Raw genomic sequence first — 25,672 nt, forward strand, 5'->3', positions numbered from 1 at the left:
GGTCCAGAAAGCGGCCCATCCTTCCCTCCTCCAGTGGGGGCTCGGACCGATACAGTTCCTCATAAAAGTCCCTGAAGACCCCATCGATGTCAACTCCCTCCCCTATCCTTAACTCCCCCGATCTCCCTAGCTGCGTCCCGCTTCCGAAGCTGATGCGCCAGCATCCGGCTTGCCTTTTCTCCATATTCATAAACCGCCCCCGGGCCTTCCTCCACTGCGCCTCCACCTTCCTGGTGGTCAACAGGTCGAATTCGGCTTTGAGGCTACGCCTCTCCCTCAGCAGTCCCTCCTCCGGCATCTCTGCATACCTCTTGTCTACCCTCACCATCTCCCCCACCAGCCTCTCCCTCTCCCTCTGCTCTCTCCTCTCCTTGTGGGCCCTAATGGAGATCAGCTCCCCCCTAACCACCGCCTTCAATGCCTCCCAGACAATCTCCACTCGGACCTCCCCGTTATCATTGGCCTCCAGGTATCTCTCTATGATTCCTCGGACCCGCTCACTCACCTCCTCGTCTGCCAACAGCCCCACCTCCAAGCGCCACAATGGGCGCTGGTCCCTCTCCTCCCCCAGCTCTTGGTCTACCCAATGCGGGGCATGATCCGAAATGGCTATCGCCGAGTACTCGGTATCCTCCACTCTCGCTATCACCACCCTGCTCATAATAAAAAAGTCGATCCGGGAATAGGCTTTATGGATGTGCGAGAAGAATGAAAGTTCCCTAGCCCCCAGCCTTGCAAATCTCCAAGGGTCCACCCCTCCCATCTGGTCCATAAACCCCCTCAGCACTTTAGCCGCCGCCGGCTTCCTACCCGTCCTAGACCTGGAGTGGTCCAGTGCCGGATCCAACACCGTGTTAAAGTCCCCCCCCCCCATTACCAGGCCCCCCACTTCCAAGTCCGGGATCCGACCCAACATGCACCGCATAAAACCCACATCGTCCCAGTTCGGGGCGTACACGTTGACCAGCACCACCCTCTCCCCTTGCAGCTTACCACTTACCATTACATACCTGCCGCCATTGTCTGTCACAATGCTCAACGCCTCGAACGACACCCTCTTTCCCACCAAGATCACCCCACCCTGATTTTTGGCATCCAGCCCCGAGTGAAACACCTGACCTACCCACCCCTTCCTCAGTCTTACCTGGTCTGCCACCTTCAGGTGTATCTCCTGGAGCATGACCACATCCGCCTTCAGCCCCTTCAGGTGCGCGAACACCCGGGCCCACTTGACCCCTTACGTTCCAGGTCATCAGCCGGATCAGGGGGCTACACGTTACCCGCCCCCCTCCCCTGCCGACTAGCCATAACCCCTCCGCGGCCAGCCACGCGCCCGCACCCCACGCCCGGCCCATTCCCCGTGGCGGCAGACCCCCGTACCAACCCCCTCTACTCGCTCCAGCTCCGCCTTGACCATACCAGCAGAAACCCGGTCCGTCTGTTCCCCCCCCCCCCCCCCCCCAAAGCTAGGAACCCTCCTAGCTGCTTTCCTCCCCCCATTGCACTCCCGCAGGTCAGCTGGCTCCTGCTGACCCCGGCCACTCCCGCCTCTCCTTCGACTCCTCCCATTATGGGACATCCCCTCCTCCTCCATTACCCATCAGTAGGCTCTCCGCCTCCCCCTTCCATCCCAAGCGTGGGAAACAACACTCGCTTCCCCGCCCCGGCCCCGCCCCCTCCAGCCTTCAGCGCGGGAAAAAGCCCGCGCTTTCCACCTGCCCGGCCCCGCCACCTCTGACGCAGCTCCTTTTATAGGCCCAGTCCCCTCTCCCCCGACTCGGGCCCCACCCTCCCCCACAGGGCCCCATCCCCCCTACCAGCCTTCCACCCCTACTCCATTTACTTGTCCCCCTCCAAGAGCTCACCCGACAGACCCAACCAAAACAGTGCCCAACCCACCCTAACCGCCCACACCGAATCAAAAAGAAACAAGAGCAAAGAAACCCCCCCTCAAAATATAACACACCAACAGCAATTCCCGACCACCCATCCCGACCCTCAGTTTGTGTCCAGCTTCTAGGCCTGAACAAAGGCCCACGCATCCTCCGGGGACTCAAAATAATGGTGCCGGTCCTTGTAGGTGACCCACAGTCGTGCCGGCTGCAGCATGCCAAACTTCACCCCCTTCCTATGCAGCGCCGCCTTCGCCCGGTTGTACCCGGCCCTCTTCTTCGCCACCTCCATGCTCCAGTCCTGATCTATTCGAACCTCCGCGTTCTCCCACCTACTGTTCCTCTCTTTCTTGGCCCACCGGAGCACGCACTCCCGATCAGCGAACCGATGAAACCGCACCAGCACCGCCCGCGGTGGCTCATTAGCCTTGGACCTCCTCGCCAGCACTCTATGGGCCCCTTCCAGCTCCAGGGGCCCCTGGAATGACCCCGCTCCCATCAGCGAGTTTAACATGGTGACCACATAGGCCCCACGTCCGACCCCTCCAGCCCCTCCGGCAGCGCTGTAGCCATGAAGTGGCCGTTGCCACCACAGGGCCTCTGCTTGGGCCATGGAGCATAAAGGGGGCCATTCGAGCAACCCACTGGGAAGCCAGAGTACTTTACTTGGCAGTTTCTCCATAATTAAGAACATTTGCTCCAACTGCCCACCCAGTGGACAGGTGTACAGCAAAGGTGCCTGCCGCAGTAATATATTGTGGAGGGAGGAAAAGTTTGGGTTCTCCTCCCAATGTCTTTTACCCCATTTCATGGGGCTGTTTAGCACAGGGCTAAATCGCTGGCTTTGAAAGCAGACCAAGGCAGGCCAGCAGCACAGTTCAATTCCCGTAACAGCCTCCCCGAACAGGCGCCGGAATGTGGCGACTAGGGGCTTTTCACAGTAACTTCATTTGAAGCCTACTTGTGTGTAGCGCACAAAGACTCCATGAGACGAATAGAGTGAAGTCGATGAGGCTTTATTAAGCATGTCTGTTCCCCCGCAGCTCGATAGTAAACTGGCCTGCGGGGGAAGACTCCGGCTTCTTATACTCCGCCTTCAGGACGGAGCTAGAGGTCAACGGCCAACCAGGACCCGGGATCTGTCAGCCAATTACATTAGGGCTTCCAGTCCCACATGACCCCCAATACATACTACCACATTCACCCCTTGTCAAAAATGAACCCGGCGGGGTGACGCTTCGTATGGTGGTAAGGGTTTACAGGGTTAGTCCTGGGAGGAAAATAAACATTCACAAGGCAATACAGTATTGTACAATTTTGTCATGTTGCAACTATTTACAGAGGGTATGGGAAGAAAAGCAAAATGTTCTTGTGAAAAGTCCATATTTAGTTTTAGATCGACGCCACGAGTCGGTCGGGTGGTCTGGTCATCCGTGTCGATCGCCTCGGCCCCGGTGGTGGTGGTGGTTGTACCGGTGTTGTCGCCTCCAGGAGCCTTACGGTTTCAGCTTGGGCTTTATTCTTGGTCGGTGCTGAGGGGAGGGGAACCGATCCTCCTGGGAAGGGGGCGGTCGCGGGGTGCGGTGGTGGCAGGAAGGGGGGGGTTGGGCTGATGGTGTCGGGGGGGTGTGCGTGTTGCCGGCGGGCGCCAGATCCCGGAGGGAGACCGTGTCCTGTCGGCCGTCGGGGTACTCCACGTAGGCGTACTGGGGGTTCGCGTGGAGAAGGTGAACCCTTTCGACCAACGGGTCCACCTTATGTGCCCGTACATGCTTTCGGAGCAGGATGGGTCCTGGGGCCGCCAGCCAGGTCGGCAGCGACATTCCAGAGGAGGACCTCCTAGGGAAGACAAGGAGACGCTCGTGGGGCGTTTGATTAGTGCTCGTACATAATAACGACCGGATGGAGTGGAGAGCGTCCGGGAGGACCTCCTGCCACCGTGAAACTGGGAGGTCCCTGGACCGTAGGGCCAGTAGGACGGCCTTCCAGACCGTGCCGTTCTCCCTCTCTACTTGCCCGTTCCCCCGGGGGTTGTAGCTGGTCGTCCTGCTTGAGGCTATGCCCTTGCTGAGCAGGAACTGGCGCAGCTCGTCACTCATGAAAGACGACCCCCTGTCGCTGTGGACGTAAGCGGGGTAACCGAACAGTGTGAAGATGCTGTTCAGGGCTTTAATGACTGTGGCCGCGGTCATGTCAGAACAGGGAATGGCAAAAGGGAAGCGGGAGTATTCGTCCACCACATTAAGAAAATATGCGTTGCGGTCGGTAGAGGGGAGGGGCCCTTTGAAATCGAGACTGAGGCGTTCAAAGGGGCGGGAAGCCTTAATCAGGTGCGCTCCATCTGGCCTGAAAAAATGCGGCTTGCATTCCGCGCAGATGTGGCAGTCCCTTGTGACTGTACGGACCTCCTCTAAAGAGTATGGGAGATTGCGGGACTTGATGAAGTGGTAAAACCGAGTGACCCCCGGGTGGCAGAGGTCCTCGTGGAGGGTTTGGAGGCGGTTAATTTGTGCGGTGGCACATGTGCCGCGGGATAGGGCATCGGACGGCTCGTTCAGCTTTCCGGGACGATACAAAATCTCATAGTTGAAGGTGGAGAGCTCGATCCTCCACCTTAAGATCTTGTCGTTTTTGATTTTGCCCCGCTGTGCATTATCGAACATAAAGGCTACCGACCGTTGGCCCGTGAGGAGTGTGAATCTCCTGCCGGCCAGGTAATGCCTCCAATGTCGCACAGCGTCCTTTTCTACTGAAGAGTGGTGGATTTCTGAGGCGTGGAGGGTCCGGGAGAAAAAGGCCACGGGTCTGCCCGCTTGGTTAAGGGTGGCCGCTAGAGCTACGTCGGAGGCGTCGCTCTCGACCTGGAAGGGGAGGGACTCGTCGATGGCGCGCATCGTGGCCTTTGCGATATCCGCTTTGATGCAGCTGAAGGCCTGGCAAGCCTCTGTCGACAGAGGGAAGGTCGTGGTCTGTATTAGGGGGCGGGCCTTGTCTGCGTACTGGGGGACCCACTGGGCGTAGTATGAAAAGAACCCCAAGCAGCGTTTCAGGGCTTTTGGGCAGTGCGAGAGGGGAAATTCCATGAGTGCGCGCATACGTTCGGGGTCGGGGCCTATTATCCCATTGCGCACTACGTAGCCCAGAATGGCTAGCCGATCGGTGCTAAAAACGCACTTGTCCTCGTTGTACGTGAGGTTCAAGGCTTTGGCGGTCTGGAGGAATTTTTGGAGGTTGGCGTCGTGGTCCTGCTGATCGTGGCCGCAGATGGTTACATTGTCGAGATACGGGAACGTGGCCCGCAACCCATGTTGATCAACCATTCAGTCCATCTCCCGTTGGAAGACCGAGACCCCGTTTGTGACGCCAAAAGGGACCCGTAGGAAATGGTATAATCGCCCGTCTGCCTCGAAGGCTGTGTACTTGCGGTCACTTGGGCGGATGGGGAGCTGATGGTAGGCGGACTTGAGGTCCACGGTGGAGAAGACTTTATATTGGGCAATCCGGTTGACCATGTCGGATATGCGGGGGAGAGGGTACGCGTCTAGTTGTGTGTACCTGTTGATGGTCTGGCTATAGTCAATGACCATCCTTTGTTTCTCCCCTGTCTTCACTACTACCACCTGCGCTCCCCAGGGACTATTGCTGGCCTGGATTATGCCCTCCTTTAGTAGCCGCTGGACTTCGGACCGAATGAAGGTCCGGTCCTGGGCGCTGTACCGTCTGCTCCTAGTGGCGACGGGTTTGCAATCCGGGGTGAGGTTCGCAAACAAGGACGGGGGTTGCACCTTGAGGGTTGCGAGGCCGCAGATAGTGAGTGGGGGTATTGGGCCGCCGAATTTGAACGTAAGGCTCTGTAGATTGCATTGGAAATCTAATCCCAGCAAGGTGGGGGCACAGAGTTGGGGAAGGACGTTTAGTTTTTGAACTCCCTCCCCTGCACCGTTAGGGTAACTATGCAGAATCCCTGGATCTGTACGGAGTGGGATCCTGCAGCTAGGGAAATCTTTTGTGCGCTGGGATAGGTGGTCAAGGAACAGCGTCTTACCGTGTCGGGGTGTATAAAGCTCTCCGTGCTCCCGGAGTCGACTAGGCATGGCGTCTCGTGGCCGTTTATTAGCACCGTCTGGAGTGTCCGGGGCCGAGCTTGATCGAGCGTAATTGAAGCGAGACGTGGTTGTAGTAGTGGAGTGGGGTCCGTTGTTGCCGTCCAAGATGGCGTCGGGGATGGACAAAATGGCCGCCCCATACATCGCACGTGGCTGGGGGGTCACAAGATGGCGGCGGGGGTGGACAAAATGGCCGCCCCCACGCGTCGTACAGGTCTGGGGCGGTCCAAGATGGCGGCGCCCCTCCTCCCCTCGTGGTGGCCGGGACCCAAAATGGCGGCGTCTGCGGGTCGCACATCGGCGCCCCTCCTCCCCTCGTGGTGGCCAGGATCCAAAATGGCGGCGTCTGCGGGTCGCACATGGTGTGCTGGGGGGGCTGGGGAGCGCTAGGACCACAAGCACTAGGACCGCGAGCGCTAGGACCGCGAGCGCTAGGACCGCGAGCGCTAGGACCGCGCGGAGCTCCCTCACCGGGGACAGCGGTGGTCGGGGCCCAAGTAGGTGGCGCCGGCGGGTCAGGCGTGGGGCGCGGGGTGGGGGTTAGGGACACGCAAAACTCCCTCCTCTCCGTGGAGAGTGTTGGCCGGGACCCAAAGCGGTAGCGCCGGCGGCGGGTCATACATGGGCTGCGGGGAGGGGGGTTGGGGAGCGTAAGCGGCGTGCAGAGCTCCCAGTTCTCCCAGGACCGCGGTGGTCGGGACCCAGAGCGGCTGCGCCTGCGGGTCGTACATGGCGTGCTGGGGGGGTTGGGGCGCGTAAACTGCTTGCAGGGCTCCCTGTGCTCCCGGGACAGCGGCGACCTCGCGGGACCGGCACACAACCGCATAATGGCCCTTTTTCCCGCAGCTTTTGCAGATAGCTGCGCGGGCCGGGCAGCGCTGTCGGGGGTGTTTCGCCTGGCCGCAGAAATAAAAGCGGGCGCCCCCGGTGCGACTCGGCGTTTAGACCGCGCAAGCCTGTGGGGTGTGCGGGGGGGGGCGTAGGGGGTTTGCCGCGACGGGTACGTACGGGGCCCAATGGGTTGCCGCACGGTCGGGGCCGTAGGCGCGGGTATTACGCGCGGCCACGTCTAGGGAGGCTGCTAGGGCCCGTGCCTCTGAGAGTCCTTGCGACTCTTTTTCTAGAAGTCTTTGGCGGATTTGGGAGGATTGCATACCTGCCACAAAAGCATCGCGCATTAACATGTCCGTGTGTTCGTTTGCGTTCACCGACGGGCAGCTGCAGGCTCGTCCCAAAATCAGCAGCGCGGCGTAGAATTCGTCCATCTATTCTCCGGGAGCTTGCCGTCTCGTCGCGAGCTGGTAGCGAGCGTAGATTTGGTTAACTGGGCGGACATAGAGACTTTTCAGTGCTGCGAACGCCGTCTGGAAATCCTCCGAGTCTTCGATGAGGGAGAAAATCTCCGTGCTCACCCTCGAGTGCAGGACCTGCAGTTTTTGGTCTTCTGTGACCCGGCCGGTGGTCGTTCTGAGGTAGGCCTCGAAGCAAGTCTGCCAGTGCTTGAAGGCTGCTGCCGCGTTCACTGCGTGGGGGCTGATCCTCAGGCATTCCGGAATGATCCTGAGCTCCATAGTCCTTTTTAGGCACGCTTAATAAATTGTAGCGCACAAAGACTCCGTGAGACGAATAGAGTGAAGTCGATGAGGCTTTATTAAGCGTGTCTGTTCCCCCGCAGCTCGATAGTAAACTGGCCTGCGGGGGAAGACTCCGGCTTCTTATACTCCGCCTTCAGGGCGGAGCTAGAGGTCAACGGCCAACCAGGACCCGGGATCTGTCAGCCAATGACATTAGGGCTTCCAGTCCCACATGACCCCCAATACATACTACCACATTGTGACAATAAGCGATTTTCATTTTTTCATTTTCATTTCATCAGCTCTCCTGTCCTAGCCCATCTCCTAAAGGCTGGCGAAATCCAGGCTTTTGCCTTATTTCATTTAGCTGTTTTATTAAAAAACACAATAAAAAGATTAAATTGCACATGGGGATACCATTTGCATTCCCAATCAACCATGTTTGGCTACTGGTTATGCTATAGGGTAACACTGAGCTAGACAACAGAACTTTTACGACAATTTTACTCAATGTTTTAAAAAGACAACTCAAACAGTAAAACGGAATGCCGAATCCATCCCCACCTATGCTAAATATCCAAAAGAAATTCTAAAATATATGGGACCAATAAAATGTAATCCTACATTTATAGTTTTGATACAGTCAGGAAGCTGGTGTCAAGAAGAGCTACCAGATACACATTAAGAGATCAAGTCATACCTTTTCATCCGCAATCATAAAGTCCTGCACAGCTGTTTCCTCCAAACCTGTTCCATCTGCCAACTTAGATGTGAGATAGCCGTGCCGAGAGTCCATTTGAGATCTTCGTTCTTCCTTTGCTGCTTTAGCTTGTTTCAGCATTTCCTTTTTTGCCTCAGTGGAAAGTAGAATGGTCTTTCTACCTTGCGTCTAGCAGGAAAGTAAAAACCTCAGTAACTATAGTTTAGAAATTACAATCAACAATATTAGCATACGGATGTTTAACATGTGTGTGTGCTATTCTTCTGCCCACTATTTTAACGACTAGAGGTAAACTCATTAAAATAGCAAATGGATGAAATACATTTTAAGGCATTGAGCATGCAAATGCTGACATCGGCAAAAATAATTTTTAGACTTTCACAATAACAAATGGAATAATTTCTTTAGGCTAAAGGCTATCTGAATCTTTGTTGAGAATTCATTAATTTCAAGTGGAATTAAAAATTTATCATGACTGAACTTGACCTTGGGTGCTTTTCTCCATTTCGTCAAACTGTTAATCAGTTTGTTCTCGACATTGGAATTCTGTTCTGATAAATGAGATATCACTGGAAATGGTTTCAATGTGCAAATGATCTATTCCCAAATGTTACTGCAATGTATACTAATTAACTGGGTTTCCTGCATAATGTAAAACGTATTTCCAAGGATATGTTAATTAATTTTATTAACTCAATGTAAAAGGATGACCGTTCATAATTCAGAATTTTGTTAAACTAAAAATATTGAAATAGCCTTGAAAACGGATCATAAGAGCCACTTACTGAGACTGATGTGGTTGGAGATGGTGCTGAAATAGACGGTCCAAGTCCTGAATTTTTCCATTTGTTTGCACCTAAACGCCTGTGTCGACGTAATTCTCCAGCTAAATTAGGATTCAAGATAATTATCCTTAATTAGTAAACAAAGAAGAAAACATATCAATCTGTGGTCAAAAAATTTGGTTCTTTGCACCAGTCTTTTTGGTGTTACAAGTGCCACTGTGGCTCCAAAATGGTATACATGCCATTTTGGAACAAGCCATGCCAGATGCCATTCTGGCGAGAGCGTTCGCAGAGTCCACCCACCACACATATGCAAAGTAGGCACGTTCTAATGTCAATCAGCATATAAGCTGATCTGACGGCAGAACTGCCATGTTGGAGCTCAACCCTTCAGCTGATGCTATGTTAAACATGCACAGCTGAACAATCATTCAGCAGCAGAAAGGACATCCCACCAGATCTATTCAAAGGGGTATTCTAATTTCAGATTAGGTGCTGATTGGTTTCTACTGCCTTTTTCTTTGATTGTAGAAGTGTTTGGGTTTCTGGAGTTCTTTAAAATTGGATGTGGCATGTGCTGTAGGACTTCAGGGATTCTTCACAAACTACCTGCTCTCAGACATGGTGTGCGAACAGCTCATCTGACTGCAATATCAGTAACCAAAAGTCCAATTCCCCTATTCAACAACATAGAACATAGAACAATACAGCGCAGTACAGGCCCTTCGGCCCACGATGTTGCACCGAAACAAAAGCCATCTAACCTACACTATACCATTATCATCCATATGTTTATCCAATAAATTTTTAAATGCCCTCAATGTTGGCGAGTTCACTACTGTAGCAGGTAGGGCATTCCACGGCCTCACTACTCTTTGCGTAAAGAACCTACCTCTGACCTCTGTCCTATATCTATTACCCCTCAGTTTAAAGCTAAGTCCCCTCGTGCCAGCCATTTCCATCCTCGGGAGAAGGCTCTCACTGTCCACCCTATCCAACCCCCTGATCATTTTGTATGCCTCTATTAAGTCTCCTCTTAACCTTCTTCTCTCCAACGAAAACAACCTCAAGTCCATCAGCCTTTCCTCATAAGATTTTCCCTCCATACCAGGCAACATCCTGGTAAATCTCCTCTGCTCCCGCTCCAAAGCCTCCACATCCTTCCTATAATGCGGTGACCAGAACTGTACGCAATACTCCAAATGCGGCCGTACCAGAGTTCTGTAAAGCTGCAACATGACCTCCTGACTCCGGAACTCAATCCCTCTACCAATAAAGGCCAACACTCCATGGGCCTTCTTCACAACCCTATCAACCTGGGTGGCAACTTTCAGGGATCTATGTACATGGACACCTAGATCCCTCTGCTCATCCACACTTTCAAGAACTTTACCATTAGCCAAATATTCCACATTCCTGTTATTCCTTCCAAAGTGAATCACCTCACACTTCTCTACATTAAACTCCATTTGCCACCTCTCAGCCCAGCTCTGCAGCTTATCTATATCCCTCTGTAACCTGCTACATCCTTCCACACTATCGACAACACCACCGACTTTAGTATCGTCTGCAAATTTACTCACCCACCCTTCTGCGCCTTCCTCTAGGTCATTGATAAAAATGACAAACAGCAACGGCCCCAGAACAGATCCTTGTGGTACTCCACTTGTGACTGAACTCCATTCTGAACATTTCCCATCAACCACCACCCTCTGTCTTCTTTCAGCTAGCCAATTTCTGATCCACATCTCTAAATCACCCTCAATCCCCAGCCTCCGTATTTTCTGCAATAGCCTACCGTGGGGAACCTTATCAAACGCTTTGCTGAAATCCATATACACCACATCAACTGCTCTACCCTCGTCTACCTGTTCAGTCACCTTTTCAAAGAACTCGATAAGGTTTGTGAGGCATGACCTACCCTTTACAAAGCCATGCTGACTATCCCTGATCATATTATTCCTATCTAGATGATTATAAATCTTGTCTCTTATAATCCCCTCCAAGACTTTACCCACTACAGACGTGAGGCTCACCGGTCTATAGTTGCCAGGGTTGTCTCTGCTCCCCTTTTTGAACAAAGGGACCACATTTGCTATCCTCCAGTCCTCTGGCACTATTCCTGTAGCCAATGATGACATAAAAATCAAAGCCAATGGTCCAGCAATCTCTTCCCTGGCCTCCCAGAGAATCCTAGGATAAATCCCATCAGGTCCCGGGGACTTATCTATTTTCAGCCTGTCCAGAATTGCCAACACCTCTTCCCTACGTACCTCAATGCCATCTAAACTATTTACCTGGAGCTCAGCATTCTCCTCCACAACATTATCTTTTTCCTGAGTGAATACTGACGAAAAATATTCATTTAGTATCTCGCCTATCTCTTCAGACTCTACACACAACTTCCCATCCCTGTCCTTGACTGGTCCTACTCTTTCCCTAGTCATTCGCTTATTCCTGACATACCTATAGAAAGCTTTTGGGTTTTCCTTGATCCTTCCTGCCAAATACTTCTCATGTCCCCTCCTTGCTCGTCTTAGCTCTCTCTTTAGATCCTTCTTCGCTACCTTGTAACTATCCATCGCCCCAACTGAAACTTCACACCTCATCTTCACATAGGCCTCCTTCTTCCTCTTAACAAGAGATTCCACTTCTTTGGTAAACCAAGGTTCCCTCGCTCGACGCCTTCTTCCCTGCCTGACCGGTACATACTTATCAAGAACACGCAGTAGCTGATCTTTGAACAAGCTCCACTTATCCAGTGTGCCCAACACTTGCAGCCTTCTTCTCCACCTTATCCCCCCCCAAGTCACGTCTAATGGCATCATAATTGCCCTTCCCCCAGCTATAACTCTTGCCCTGCGGTGTATACTTATCTCTTTCCATCCTTAACGTAAACGTCACCGAATTGTGGTCACTGTCCCCAAAGTGCTCACCTACCTCCAAATCCAACACCTGGCCTGGTTCATTACCCAAAACCAAATCCAATGTGGCCTCGCCTCTTGTTGGCCTGTCAACAAACTGTGTCAGGAAACCCTCCTGCACACACTGTACAAAGAACGACCCATCTAATGTACGCGAACTATATATTTTCCAGTCAATATTTGGAAAGTTAAAGTCTCCCATAATAACTACCCTGTTACTTTCGCTCTTATCCAGGATCATCCTCGCCATCCTTTCCTCTACATCCCTAGAACTATTTGGAGGCCTATAGAAGACTCCCAACAGTGTGACCTCTCCTTTCATGTTTCTAACCTCAGCCCATACTACCTCAGAAGATGAGTCCCCATCTAGCATCCTCTCCACCACCGTAATACTGCTCTTGACTAGCAGCGCCACACCTCCCCCTCTTTTGCCTCCTTCTCTGAGCTTACTAAAACACCTAAACCCCGGAACCTGCAACATCCATTCCTGTCCCTGCTCTATCCATGTCTCCGAAATGGTCACAACATCGAAGTCCCAGGTACCAACCCATGCTGCCAGTTCCCCTACCTTATTTCGTTTACTCCTGGCATTGAAATAGACACACTTCAAACCACCTACCTGAACAGTGGCCCCCTCCTGCGACGTCAAATCTGAGCTCCTGACCTCTATACTCTCATTCTCCCTTACCCTAAAACTGCAATCCAGGTTCCCATGCCCCTGCTGCATTAGTTTAAACCCCCCCAAAGAGCACTAACAAATCTCCCCCCCAGGATATTTGTGCTCCTCAGGTTCAGATGTAGACCATCCTGTCTGTAGAGGTCCCACCTTCCCCAGAAAGAGCCCCAGTTATCCAGAAATCTGAATCCCTCCCGCCTGCACCATCCCTGTAGCCACGTGTTTAATTGCTCTCTCTCCCTATTCCTCATCTCACTATCACGTGGCACGGGCAACAACCCAGAGATAACAACTCTGTTTGTTCTAGTTCTGAGCTTCCATCCTCGCTCCCTGAAAGCCTGCCTGACATCCTTATCCTCTTTCCTACCTATGTCGTTAGTGCCAATGTGGACCACGACTTGGGGCTGCTCCCCCTCCCCCTTAAGGACCCGGAAAACACGATCCGAGACATCACGTACCCTTGCACCTGGGAGGCAACATACCAAACGTGAGTCTCTCACGCTCCCACAAAATCTCCTATCTGTGCCCCTGACTATCGAGTCCCCAATTACTAATGCTCTGCTCCTCTCCCCCCTTCCCTTCTGAGCAACAGGGACAGACTCCGTGCCAGAGGTCCGTACCCCATGGCTTACCACTGGTAAGTCGTCGTCCCCACAAGTATCCAAAGCGGTATACTTGTTTCTCAGGGGAATGACCGCAGGGGATCCCTGCACTGACTGCTTTTTCCCAGTCCCTCTTACAGTTACCCATCTATCTCCAATCTTTGGTGTAACTAATTCCCTGAAGCTGCTATCTATGACCCCCTCTGCCTCCCGAATGATCCGAAGTTCTTCCAACTCCAGCTCCAGTTCCCTAACTCGGTCTTGGAGGAGCTGGAGATGGCAGCACTTCCTGCAGGTAAAATCAGCAGGGACACCAACGGCATCCCTCACCCCAAACATCCTGCAGGAGGAACGTTGCACTCCCTTCCCTGCCATCCCTCTAACTTTCTACCAAAGTTAGACAGTCCTGCACCTTATCTTCCCTCTGCTACTGAACATCACAAAGTCCTCTTGGCCACAAAGCAAAACTTAAAGCCAGCTCAAATGAAATATTCCCAATCAAATTTATACCTCAATCCACACCATACTACAAACAAACGGCAACAAATCACTTTTGTGCATTCCCTTAGGTCTTGCCTGCCAGCTGGAAAAATGGCAAGAGACACGAGTTGCCTCTTTTTGGGAAGGCTCACTAAATCACAGCCCAATCAAGCAGTGGAGAGATCAGCAGCAGGCCTTCCCCTGGAATAATGACCCCAGAGACAGAACTCTTGCTTACTGAGAGCTGTCGGCCAATCAGAAGCCAGCAGATCGTGCTCAGCAGCGCCACTGGAAGGCTGTTGCTGCTGCAGGAGAAACACCTACTAGAGTCCCAGGATCGCTGAGTGACCCAGGCCACAGATAAGTAATGTGGAGGAGGAGCAACACGTATTGGCGGTCTGGGGAGAGGGATGCAAGTGGGTCAGACTAGGGGTTGGTTCTCAGCGGCTCCCCTCCATTCTCCCAATTATGTCCAAGTCCCTCGATTTGGCACTGAATGATTTGATTGAGGGACAATCCCCCACAGAGGTGACATGCTGGCCACACTATTTTACCAGTCATGCACGCCGCATATCAACATGCTTGCCTGCCGTTGAGCTAATCCAGCAACAAAATTATCTTTTAGGACTGAGGTGAGGAGAAATTTCTTCACCCAGAGAGCGGTGAATCTGTAGGAATTCACTACCACAGACAGTAGGTGAGGCCAAAACATTGTGTAATTTCAAGAAGGAATTTAGGTATAGCTCTTGAGGCTAAAGGGATCAAAGGCTATGAAGGGAAGGCAGGATCACGGTATTGAACTTGATGATCAGCCACGATCATAATGAATCGTGGAGCAGGCCTGAAGGGCCGAATGGCCTCCTCCTGCTTCCATTTTCTATGTTTCTAAGTCCATTCAATTATGTTCGGAAGCTTGAGTTCAAGGACTTTGTTTAAAAGGACACAAGAAGATTCACCCTGCTGGAACAGGGAGAAGGAATCCTCTTAAAGGTGGAAGGAGCTTGGGCCTTTAAACACAGGCCTACAATTCTGCTGACAGTGAGGTGTCTTATGATCTTGTTAGGGACCGTTAATGTTTAAAGAAGAAATAAAATCATAGATTCACAGAATTTGCAGTGCAGAAGGAGGCCATTCTGCCCATGGGTCTGCACCAGACCTTGGAAAGAGCACCCTACCTAAGCCCTCGTCTCCACCCCATCCTCGCAACCCAGTAACCCCACCTAACCTTTTGGACACTGAGGGGCAATTTAGCATGGCTAATCCACCTACCCTACACATCTTTGGACTGTGGGAGGAAACCGGAGCACCCCGAGGAAACTCACGCATACACAGGGAGAAAGTGAAAACTCCACACATACAGTCATCCGAGGCCGGAATTGAACCCGGAACCCTGGAGCTGTGAGGCAGCAATGCTAGCCACCTGACAGCCAGTAATTAACTGGCTGAACTACGCCACAAGATTTCACATTTTTAAACAAAACCAAACTTTATTGCACACAATAAGAAACAGAACACAGCAAGCATCAATAACTTAAGGGAGATGGTGGCATAGTGAGTGGTAATATCACTCGATTGGTAATCCAGCAACCCAGGCTAATACGCTGGTCACATGGATTTGAATCTTACTATGGCAGCTGGTGGAATTTGAATTTAATTAATAAATCTGGAAGAGAAGTTAGTCTCAGAAATGGTGACCATGGCCGATTGTCATAAAAACCCATCTGGTTCACTGTTGCCCTTTAGGGATGGAAATCTGCCCCCTTTACCTGGTCTACAGGTGACTGGAAACCCAGAGCAATATATATGGCTGATTGTTAGATGCCCTCTGAAACGGCCTATCAAGCCAGTCAGTTTCAATGGTCTTGTCAGCGATGTCCACATCCCATGAATAAACAGGGAAAAAAGCTTCAACACTTATGCTACAAACTTTATTCTTTTTATTTCCCCACAAGTTCCATTATCTTACAAGATCTTTAAGATTCATTCACCTTTCCTCTCTGAGACCAAAGTAAACTGCTCTCAGGAATTCAATCTGATTTCTAAGTGTTCCAGCTATTTGTCAAGGTACAAGATTTCCTCCGTTGGCCTTTGGCTAAGCGACCTTTCAATTTATTTACCCACCTCATGACTCTTAATTACACAGCTTAAGCACAGGCTTCCCTGGGATTCATCCAAAGTGGTTTAAAACATCACGGCACAGTGGCTAGCACTGCAGCCTCACAGCGCCAGGAACCCGGGTTCAATTCCGGCCATGAGTTACTGTGTGGAGTTTGCACATTCTCCCCGTGTCTGCGTTGGTTTCCTCCGGCTGTTCCAGTTTCCTCCCACAGTGCAAAGTTGTGCAGATTAGGTGGATTGGTCATGCTAAATTTCCCTGTAAGTGTCCAAAGATGTGTAGGTTAGGTGGGGTTACGGGTATGGAGCCTAGTGGGCCTCTTTCAGAGGGTAGGTGCAGACCCGATGGGCCGAATGGCCTCCTTCTGCCCTGTAGGGATTCCATGGAACCAGAAAGTCCCCTTGGTTTCCAATAATCAACTGTTATGGTTTCAAACATCAACCAAGCTGATTACTTCCCGAATTCCATCTGTAACAAGTCTGCATTTTACTGAGAGCATAACTGCAGATTTCTTCCTCCAGCTAAGCAAATCTCCAGTCGTTTATTTTTATCCCTTACCAATACTTGTCTTATACTGAATACCAGCTCCCACTCACAGGCTGTGTCACGGACGATAGACCCAGTATTTACTCTACTTCAGGCAGGCCTGGCTTTATCACTTGACATCCAAGGAGCTATAGACTACATAGAGCCCAAAGCTGAAACAATCTCTCAGTTGTTTTTCCATACATTAACCAGGCTTGACTGCTGGCTATGCTCTAACTCAGGGCTTCCCAAGGCTGTGGGTTGCAACCTCCAGTGGGGTTGCAAGATACTATTCCGGGGTCATGAGCTGAAAAGCAGTAATAGCTGCTGTGGAGTTCGGACTGATTTCTAGACAGCTGCATGGGCTCTTTAAACACTCACATTTTTTTCTATTCATTGGCATGGACTCTGAAGTCCAGACACTGGCTTCTCTCTGAAGCCTGAATATTGCTGCTGTAAAAAAAGACCATCAATAGGTACACATGATCCGTGGCATTAAAATTGGGGTGAAACCAAGAAAAGACTGAGGAATTGCTGCCTAACTGAATTCATAGAGGTAACTCAAAACAAAGAATCTCACTCAGCTTCATTCATTACCCTTTCAATGTAACACTCACAGCTTGTTCCCACGTAAATAGCACATTGACTATATTTTTGTTCCAAAAGCTTTCCTTAATTCTGAGTAGCCACTTGAATAACTGGGATAACTGCAAACATGATGATGTCTCCAGTTCTTTGGATAAGTAAGCCCACCTGCCATATTATGATCTTACCGTCCTACCTGTTACCCTCTGAAGTCAACTTTTTAAGTGCAATAAACTCCAAGCTAGTTTGAATTAAATTTACTTCAGTATTGTTTTAACCAGTTTCTCAACCAAATACCCCATTTTCTACAGTGAGACTTTTAATTCCTAAAACTAAACTTATATTCTAAAACATGAATTATGAAGTAGATATATACAACAGGTGTTATGTATAAAACTGGAATGAGGGACAGGATTCTCTGGTTCTGAGGCTAAGTGTTGACACCGTCGTAAACGCCGTTGCGTTTTACGACAGCGTCAACAGGCCCCCAGGAGCAGCGATCCTGAACCCTACAGGAGGCCAGCACGACACTGGAGCGAGCCACGCCACTCCATCTGCCGATACCGGTGTCAAATGGATGCCGCGGGTCTGCACATGCGCGCTGCAACCGGCGCAAATGCTCGCAGGTACACTGCGACCGGCGCGCATGCGTGACAGCTCCCTTCTCCGTACTGGCCCTGACGCAACATGGCGTAGGGCTACAGGGGCTGGTGCAGAGCAAAAGAGGCCCCGACCAAGAGAGGCCGGCCTGCCGATTGGTAGGCCCCGATGGCGGGCCAGGCCACGGTGGAGGCCGCCTCCCCCCACCCCCCCCCCCCCCCCACTCCCCCCAAGGCCCCCCCCCCCCCCCCCCACAGGATGGATGCCGAGGTCCGCCGGGTAAGACCAGATGTGAACGGTACCGGCGGGACTCGGGTAGAGTTCGTGGGGAAATAAAAAGAATAATGTTCGTAGCATAAGTCCTTAAAGTGTTGAAACTTTTTTCCCTGTTTATTCATGGGATGTGGACATCGCTGACAAGACCATTGAAACTGACTGGCTTGATAGGCCGTTTCAGAGGGCATCTAAGAATCAGCCATATACATTGCTCTGGGTTTCCAGTCACCTGTAGACCAGGTAAAGGGGGCAGATTTCCTTCCCTAAAGGGCATCATGACCAGATGGCGCTGGCGCCAATGGAACTGATTCGCCGCTCACTGGAGAATCGGCGGACCGGCATCCGGGCGGCGTCACGCGTTTCGTGCCCAGCCCGGCGATTCTCCAACCCGGCGTGGGCTGAGAGAATCCCGCCCCCGGTTTTTGGTTGTATTAAAGGTTAATAGGGAATGCCTTTTCTGTAGGTTAATGTATTAATTCTCTACTAAGTAACATTTAGTCAATGTCAATATTAGTTTATTTGTTACAATTAAAGTCTTGAAACATGAAATCGTGCAATGTGTTTGTGATTGGGAAATTCATATCTCTTTTTAAAAGTTTTCGGTCTCCGTGGTGATTGTAACAAAGGTTAACCCAGTAGCTGTAACTCTTTGGAATACAGTATGGCAGGGGGATTTTTTCTCTTCATTCATAGGGTGTAGGCATCATTGGCAAGGCTAGTGTTTATTACCCTTGAGAAGGCAGTGTGTTATGGTGAACCATCGCCTTTAAATGCTGCAGTCCATGTGGTGACAATACATAATGTAAGCCTACTTGTGACAATAAAGATTATTATTATATTGACAACAGCTTCACAACGACTGCAAACATTTCCAGTCACATCCAAATGCTGTATCCTTTTGATTTTGTAGATTTCATAAAATCCCTACAGTGCAGAGGAGGCTATTCGGCCCATTGAGTCTGCATTGACCCTCCAAAGACCACGCTACTGATGTGTTAGGCAGGTCGGTTCGGTGTGAACTGCATTTGATGCAGTGATGCGAGAAACAGACCTCGAACACTGTAGAAGATCCAACACAGTTTTATTGAACGATAGAACTAACATACATATTTAACTGTGGGTCGACACTATACTGAACTGACTGGAGACCTTGCACTAGCCTGACCAGACTTACTAGCTACCGCATGGTGTTTGCACTGTGTTAGCTCGTGGACTCTGACTGTCTCAGTGGCTGGGTCCAGAGAGAGCGGGAAACCTAGTGCCCTCTGGCTTTATAGTGGTGGTGTCCTGTCTGGTGATTGGCTGCACTGTGCTGTGTGCTTACTGGTCATTCTGTGTGTCAATCACTGCCTGTCTGCACTTCATTATATACATGCGTGGATATTATGACATCTCCACCCTTTTATTTAAAAAAAAATACTAAGGTGTGGATGCTTAAAAAAAAATATATATATATATGTGCTTGACTATATACAGAAAGATGTCTAAACGAACGTATATACATCGGAAGGTTGCGGTAGTGCAGATACATGGCAAACGAAACGGTATTTACAGAGGTCCAATTGGTGAAGTCACAAAAATGTACAAAAGCTCAGTCTATAGATTTAGTCTTTGTGGTGGGCGACGGATTCTTGTTGATCGCCGCAGAGGCGGACTAGGAGCCGCCTGCGCTTGGAGAGGCGGGATCGCTGGCATCGCGGGGGACGCGTGGACCGGCAGGATTGCTGGTAGATCAGTGGCCTCGTGGTTGGGTACGTCCAGAGGCATCATCATAGGCCGCGGGGCACACTGGTCAGGTAGCGGCCGGGAACTCTTCGCAATGCCTATCTGTTGCGCCGTAGCAGGGAGCCATCAGCCATGCAGACAAGGAATAATCTTGGGGCCACTTGTATGATCACAACAGCTGTGGCTGACAAGCCGTCCTCCAGCAACTGTACTCGAACATGATCAGTTGGGGCCAGCTCTGGCAGATCCGTGGCATGGGCATCGTACGTGGCTTTCTGTTGGGTCCATGACTGCTGCATTTTCTGTAGGACCGTGAGGTGGTCAAGGTCGGGAATGTGGATGGCTGGAACTGTGGTCCTCAGAATGTGATTCATGAGCATCTGCGCTGGAGACAACCCAGTGGACAGTGGGGTCGCCCTGTATGCCAGCATTGCCAGGTTAAAATCGGAGCCTGAATCTGCAGCTTTGCACAGCAACCGCTTTACATTGTGGACCCCTTTTTCGGCCTTCCCGTTTGACTGCGGGTAGTGGGGACTGGAGGTAACGTGACGGAAGTTGTAGGACTGTGCAATGTCAGACCATTCCTGGCTGTAAAAGCAAGGACCGTTGCCGCTCATTACCGTGAGCGGTATCCCATGCCTGGCTAACGTTTGTTTGCAGGCTTTGATTACTGCCTTCGACGTGAGGTCGGACAGTTTCACTACTTCTGGGTAACTGGAGAAGTAGTCGACCAGGAGTATGTAGTCACGCCCCTTGGTGTGGAAAAGGTCTACGCTGACTTTGGACCACGGAGAGGTCACAATCTCGTGCTGCTGCAACGTTTCTTTGAGTTGAGCTGGCTGAAACTTCTAACAGGTAGAGCAATTGAGGACTGTGTCGGCAATGTCCTGGCTGATGCCCGGCCAATAGACCGCCTCCCGAGTTCTGCGTCGGCATTTCTCGACGCCAAGGTGCACTCATGGAGTTGGCCCAGCACCATAGCACGCATACTCTGAGGAATTACGATCCTGTCGAGTTTCAGAAGGATTCCCTTCACCACTGTCAGGTCATCTTTTACGTTATAGAACTGGGGACATTGTCCCTTCTGCCAGCCATTGCTGAGGTGCTGCATCACGCGCTGCAGCAGAGGATCCTGGGCTGTTTACTCACAAATTTGGACCACCCGTTCGTCGGAGGCCGGAAGGTTCGAGGCACACAACTGCACTTGGACTTCAAAGTGGCAGATGAAGTCACTTTGTTCATGCAGTGTGGCAATGGACCTGGACAGGGCATCTGCAACGATCAGCTCTTTACCTGGCATGTAGACCAGTTCAAAGTCGTAGCGGCGTAGCTTTAGAAGAATACGCTGTAACCGAAGTGTCATGTCGTTTAAATCCTTCTGGATTATGTGGACTAGAGGCCTGTGGTCCGTCTCTACCATGTATTTTGGCAGGCCATAAACATAGTCGTGGAACTTGACTATCCCTGTTAGGAGGCCCAGACACACCTTCTCAATCTGAGCGTACCGTTGCTCAGTGGGCGTCATGGCCCTGGAGGCATACGCTACTGGAGACCAGGACACAGAGTCATCCCACTGAAGGTGCACCGCTCCAATGCCGTCCTGGCTTGCGTCAGTCGATATCTTGGTTTCCTTGGTTGGGTCGAAGAATGCTAGGACCGGGGCTGTGATGAGTTTTGCTTTCAGCTCGCGCCATTCCTCTTCATGCGTGGGCAGCCACTGGAATTCCGTTGACTTTTTGACGAGATGGCGGAGGGCCGTGGTGTGGGTTGCCATATTGGGAATGAATTTCCCGAGGAAATTGACCATTCCGAGAAGGCGGAGGACCGCCTTTTTGTCCTCCAGAGTCTTCATGGCATTGATCGCCGAGACCTTGTCGGCGTCTGGCCGTACGCCCTGCTGCGAGATGTGGTCAACTAGGAATTTGATCTCCGACTGACCAAATGAGCACTTGGCCCTGTTGAGCTGAAGACTATGTTCATGGATTCTTTGGAATACCTCCTTGAGGCGAGCGATGTGTTCCTGGGGTGTTGTAGACCAGATAATGACATCGTCAACGTACACTCGCACCCCCTCGCTGCCCTCCGTCATCTGTTCCATGATGCGATGAAATACTTCGGAGGCAGATATGATGCCAAAAGGCATCCGGTTGTAGCAGTAATGACCAAACGGGGTGTTGAACGTGCACAGCTTGCGACTGGACGCGTCCAGCTGTATTTGCCAAAAACCCTTGGAGGTGTCGAGCTTAGTGAAGAATTTGGCATGAGCCATCTCACTGGTCAACTCTTCCCGTTTTGGTATCGGGTAATGCTCCCGCATGATGTTGCGGTTTAGATCCTTAGGGTCAATGCAAATGCGAAGCTCCACTGACGGCTTCTTGACGCAGACCATGGAGCTGACCCAGTCTGTGGGCTCTGTAACCTTTGATATGATGCCCTGGTCTTGGAGGTCCTGTAATTGCTTCTTCAGACGATCCTTGAGGGGCGGCGGCACCCGGCGAGGTGCATGAATTACAGGGGTGGCGTTCGGCTTGAGCAGGATTTTGTATCGGTATGGGAGCGTGCCCATTCCGTTGGACACGCTGTGGTACAGCGTGATGATGTCATCTATGTCGGTTTGCAAGTTTCCATCGGGCGAGACCGTCGCCGGTGATGAAGACATGGTGTGGACTCGCTGAACCTGGTTCAGGAGCTTGCAGGCACGAGCACCGAGCAGAGATGCTCTGTCAGGCCCGACGATTTCAAACCGCACGTCGCCTTGATCGCCTTATTGGATATCCCCAGTTGACACGAGCCACTGGCAGCTATGGCGTTGCCATTGTAGTCAAGGAGCTGACAGGCCGGTGGAAGAATGCTTGGTTTGGCGCTGGATGGTGTTGAGGTCGGATTTCGAGATGAGGTTCGCCGATGCGCCAGTGTCCAGTCTGAACCGGATGCAGGCCTTGTTCACTGTGAGGACAGCACACCACTCGTCGTCGGGATCCACACTGAGGATCGCGAGGCATTTCGCCATTGTGGTGGAAGGCAGCGCAAGTGTAGTTATGATGCCCACCCGGTATGGGGACTTGAGGCACTCAGCATCAGGGTCCGTAGGGCTGTCGGGATTGTAATCTGGCATGCCTTGTTGTATTGAGCGGACACTTCTGCGCCGCAGCTGGGATCGCTGGCTGCTCAGCGGTGAAGCAGATCTGCAAAATGCTGCGAAGTGGCCAAGCTTGCCACACTGTAGACACCGGCATCCTTTTGCTGGACATTGCCGCTTTAAGTGGGTGGAACCACAATTCGGACTTGTCATGACGCCGACGTCAGCGCGTTCCGTGCGCCATCGCGCATGCGCAGTGTGGTCGGTCGACGTACGCACCTGCGCAGTTGGGTTGTCGGGCTCATCATCCACTCAGTCGTGGCGCGCATGCGCAGGGACCCGGGAAAAACGCGCAAAACGGCCACTCTCCTCGATGCTCAGGCCCCGCTTTTGTGCAATGCCCTGCACCCATTCCGGTTGTGGGAGACCAGCTTTGCAGTTTCTGCTGCCCTGATGTGGGAGTAACTATTCTTAGCATGCTCATGGACAACGCACATCTCGATAGCGACAGGGTTAACTGTTTGACTTTCAGGAGCTGCTGCCGAAGGGAGTCGGAGTGGACCCTGAAAACGATCTGATCCCGGATCATAGTTACATGACTGCGCTAGGATGCGGAGATGGGTGACGAAGGACTGAAAAGGTTCATCCTTACCCTGAAGCCTCTGCTGGAAAACATACCGTTCAAAGCTCTCATTCACCTCAATGTCACAGTGGCTGTCAAACTTCAGCAGGACTGGTTTGAATTTTGTTTTGCCTTCGCCGTCAGCGAACGTGAGGGAGTTGTAGATGTGGATGGTGTGGTCCCCCGCGGTGGAGAGAAATAGCGCGATCTTCCTGGCATCCGATGCTGCTTCGAGGTCGGAGGCCTCAATGTACCCGAGGAACTTTTGCTTGAAGAGCTTCCAATTTGCGCCGAGGTTGCCGGAGATGCGGAGCTGCGGAGGAGGCTGGATGTTTTCCATGTCACCGGATGGCTGCTTGCTGGTCAATGCTGATTCACTCGAGGTAGGTCCGTCGATTTTCAGTATCACTCAGTGGTACCATGATGTGATAAGCAGGTCGGTTCAGTGTGGACTGCACTTGATGCAGCGATGCGAGGAACAGACCTCTAACACTGTAGAAGATCCAACACAGTTTTATTGAACGATAGAACTAATATACATATTCAGCTGTGGGTCGACACTATACTGAACTGACTGGAGACCTTGTACTAGCCTGACCAGACTTACTAGCTACCAGCATGGTGTTTGCACTGTGCTAGCTCGTGGACTCTGACTGTCTCAGTGGCTGGGTCCAGAGAGAGCGGGAAACCTAGTGCCCTCTGGCTTTATAGTGGTGGTGTCCTGTCTGGTGATTGGCTGCACTGTGCTGTGTGCTTACTGGTCATCCTGTGTGTCAATCACTGCCTGTCTGCACTTCATTATATACATGCGTGGATATTATGACACCTACCTCGGCCCAATCCCCCACCCTATTTCTGCAACCCCACGTAACCTACACGTCTTTGGACACTGAGGAGCATTTTAGCATGGCCAATCCACTTAACCTGCACATCTTTGACTGTGGGCAGAGAACCCGGAGGAAACTCATGTAGACACAGGGAGAATGTGCAAACTCCCACAGTCACCCAAGGCAAGAATCGAACCCAGGTCCCTGGTGCTGTGAGGCAGTGGTGCTAACCACTGTGCCTTTATGCCACCCCATTACTTTAAATAGGACCCTTTACTTTAAATGTGCATACATTTCTTACTTCATAATCCACTTGCCATTCCTTAACCCTTTATATTCCTGCAAAAACATTTTAATGATATGAAACTGCATATAAAACTTAAAGTGATCAGCGGTTTGGTTACATTTTTGGAAATACTCTTTTCCATGTGGATGATCAGCCATGATCAGAATGGCTGACGAAGCAGGCTCAAAGGGCCTGCTCCTACTTTCTATTTCTCTGTCATTATGATTAACATGACCAACAAAAACGCAGAATAAAAATCTGCCAAAGCCTAATAGCCACTGACGCCAAGAATGAGCAACATCAGCTTTTGCTTTCTATTACCAAACCAGTTTCCATTCCGCAAGCCGTAATTTTCTTTAACAGTTTTGAATAAGGGCCTTTCCAATTCTTATTAAAAAAATCGAAGTAATTCTTTGTCTCCGAATACATTTATGTCCTCAAAGATTTGTGAGGCCTGTTCCAAAGCTATTGAAACCAATTTGCCTCTGGCTGAGGGGGAAATCAAATATGTTTTCTTAATAAAAGTACAAAGATCACTGCCAGATATAATATTGTTATACTGTGTCACTGAGCTATGCATTTAGAATTACATCCTGCTTTTATTTTCAGCGTACAAATGTACAAGCTGTGCTTGTAGTAAGCCTTTTTATACAAAAGCTTGTAGATCCTTCTATTTTATGCACTGCCGACAATTTGCTTAGAAAATTGCAAAGAATTCGATTTTAGCCATTGTTCAGAGAGTTGCTCGGAGTGACTAAGGCAAAATGCCATTGGTGTATAATGTGTCTGCAAAAACAAGTTTGAACAGAGCTTTGATGACCATGATACATTTCTGACCCCACGTTAGATGACTGACTGAGCAAGAGGCAGGTAGGCTGTGTAGTTACAAACCAAAAAGCTCCAATTATACTTGTGAATGGTACTGGGAACCCTATGATTTCTGGCTTAAAGAATCATATTACCACAAACACCATGAACCCTTATCTTGCATAATAATCTTTTGTGTGGCACCAAATGTGCATGTACACAAGGGGTTAATGCGTAATCAGTAGCACCACATGATCACTAGAGGGCTGGACCAACAGTGGTATAAAAGGTAACCACATTGGGTCTCTGGCTCTCTCTTGGGTGCACTGTGACCAGGGCAATAGCAGACTAGTTCATGTGGCTAGTGGAGTTACGTATAGTTACCGTAGTTAGATCTTGTTAACCTTATCACTAATATCAAAGTTAAAGTAACGAACTCATGTAAATATTGTTGTAGTTACTCA

General features: G+C 50.9%; 1 protein-coding gene across 1 annotated transcript in view; it reads right to left on the reverse strand.

The window, feature by feature from the left end:
- dnah5l (dynein, axonemal, heavy chain 5 like) overlaps positions 1 to 25,672 on the reverse strand; it is a 585,621-nt gene that overhangs the window by 522,032 nt on the left and 37,917 nt on the right. The window contains exons 2-3 of the mRNA XM_072508719.1: positions 9,079 to 9,179; positions 8,273 to 8,461 (exon numbers count right to left, since the gene is read on the reverse strand). Of these exons, the coding sequence (XP_072364820.1) occupies positions 8,273 to 8,461; positions 9,079 to 9,179 (290 nt within the window). The remainder of the gene's footprint in view (positions 1 to 8,272; positions 8,462 to 9,078; positions 9,180 to 25,672) is intronic.

This window comes from Scyliorhinus torazame, chromosome 6 (assembly GCF_047496885.1).
Source record: "Scyliorhinus torazame isolate Kashiwa2021f chromosome 6, sScyTor2.1, whole genome shotgun sequence".
NCBI classification, from domain to species: Eukaryota; Metazoa; Chordata; class Chondrichthyes; order Carcharhiniformes; family Scyliorhinidae; genus Scyliorhinus; species Scyliorhinus torazame.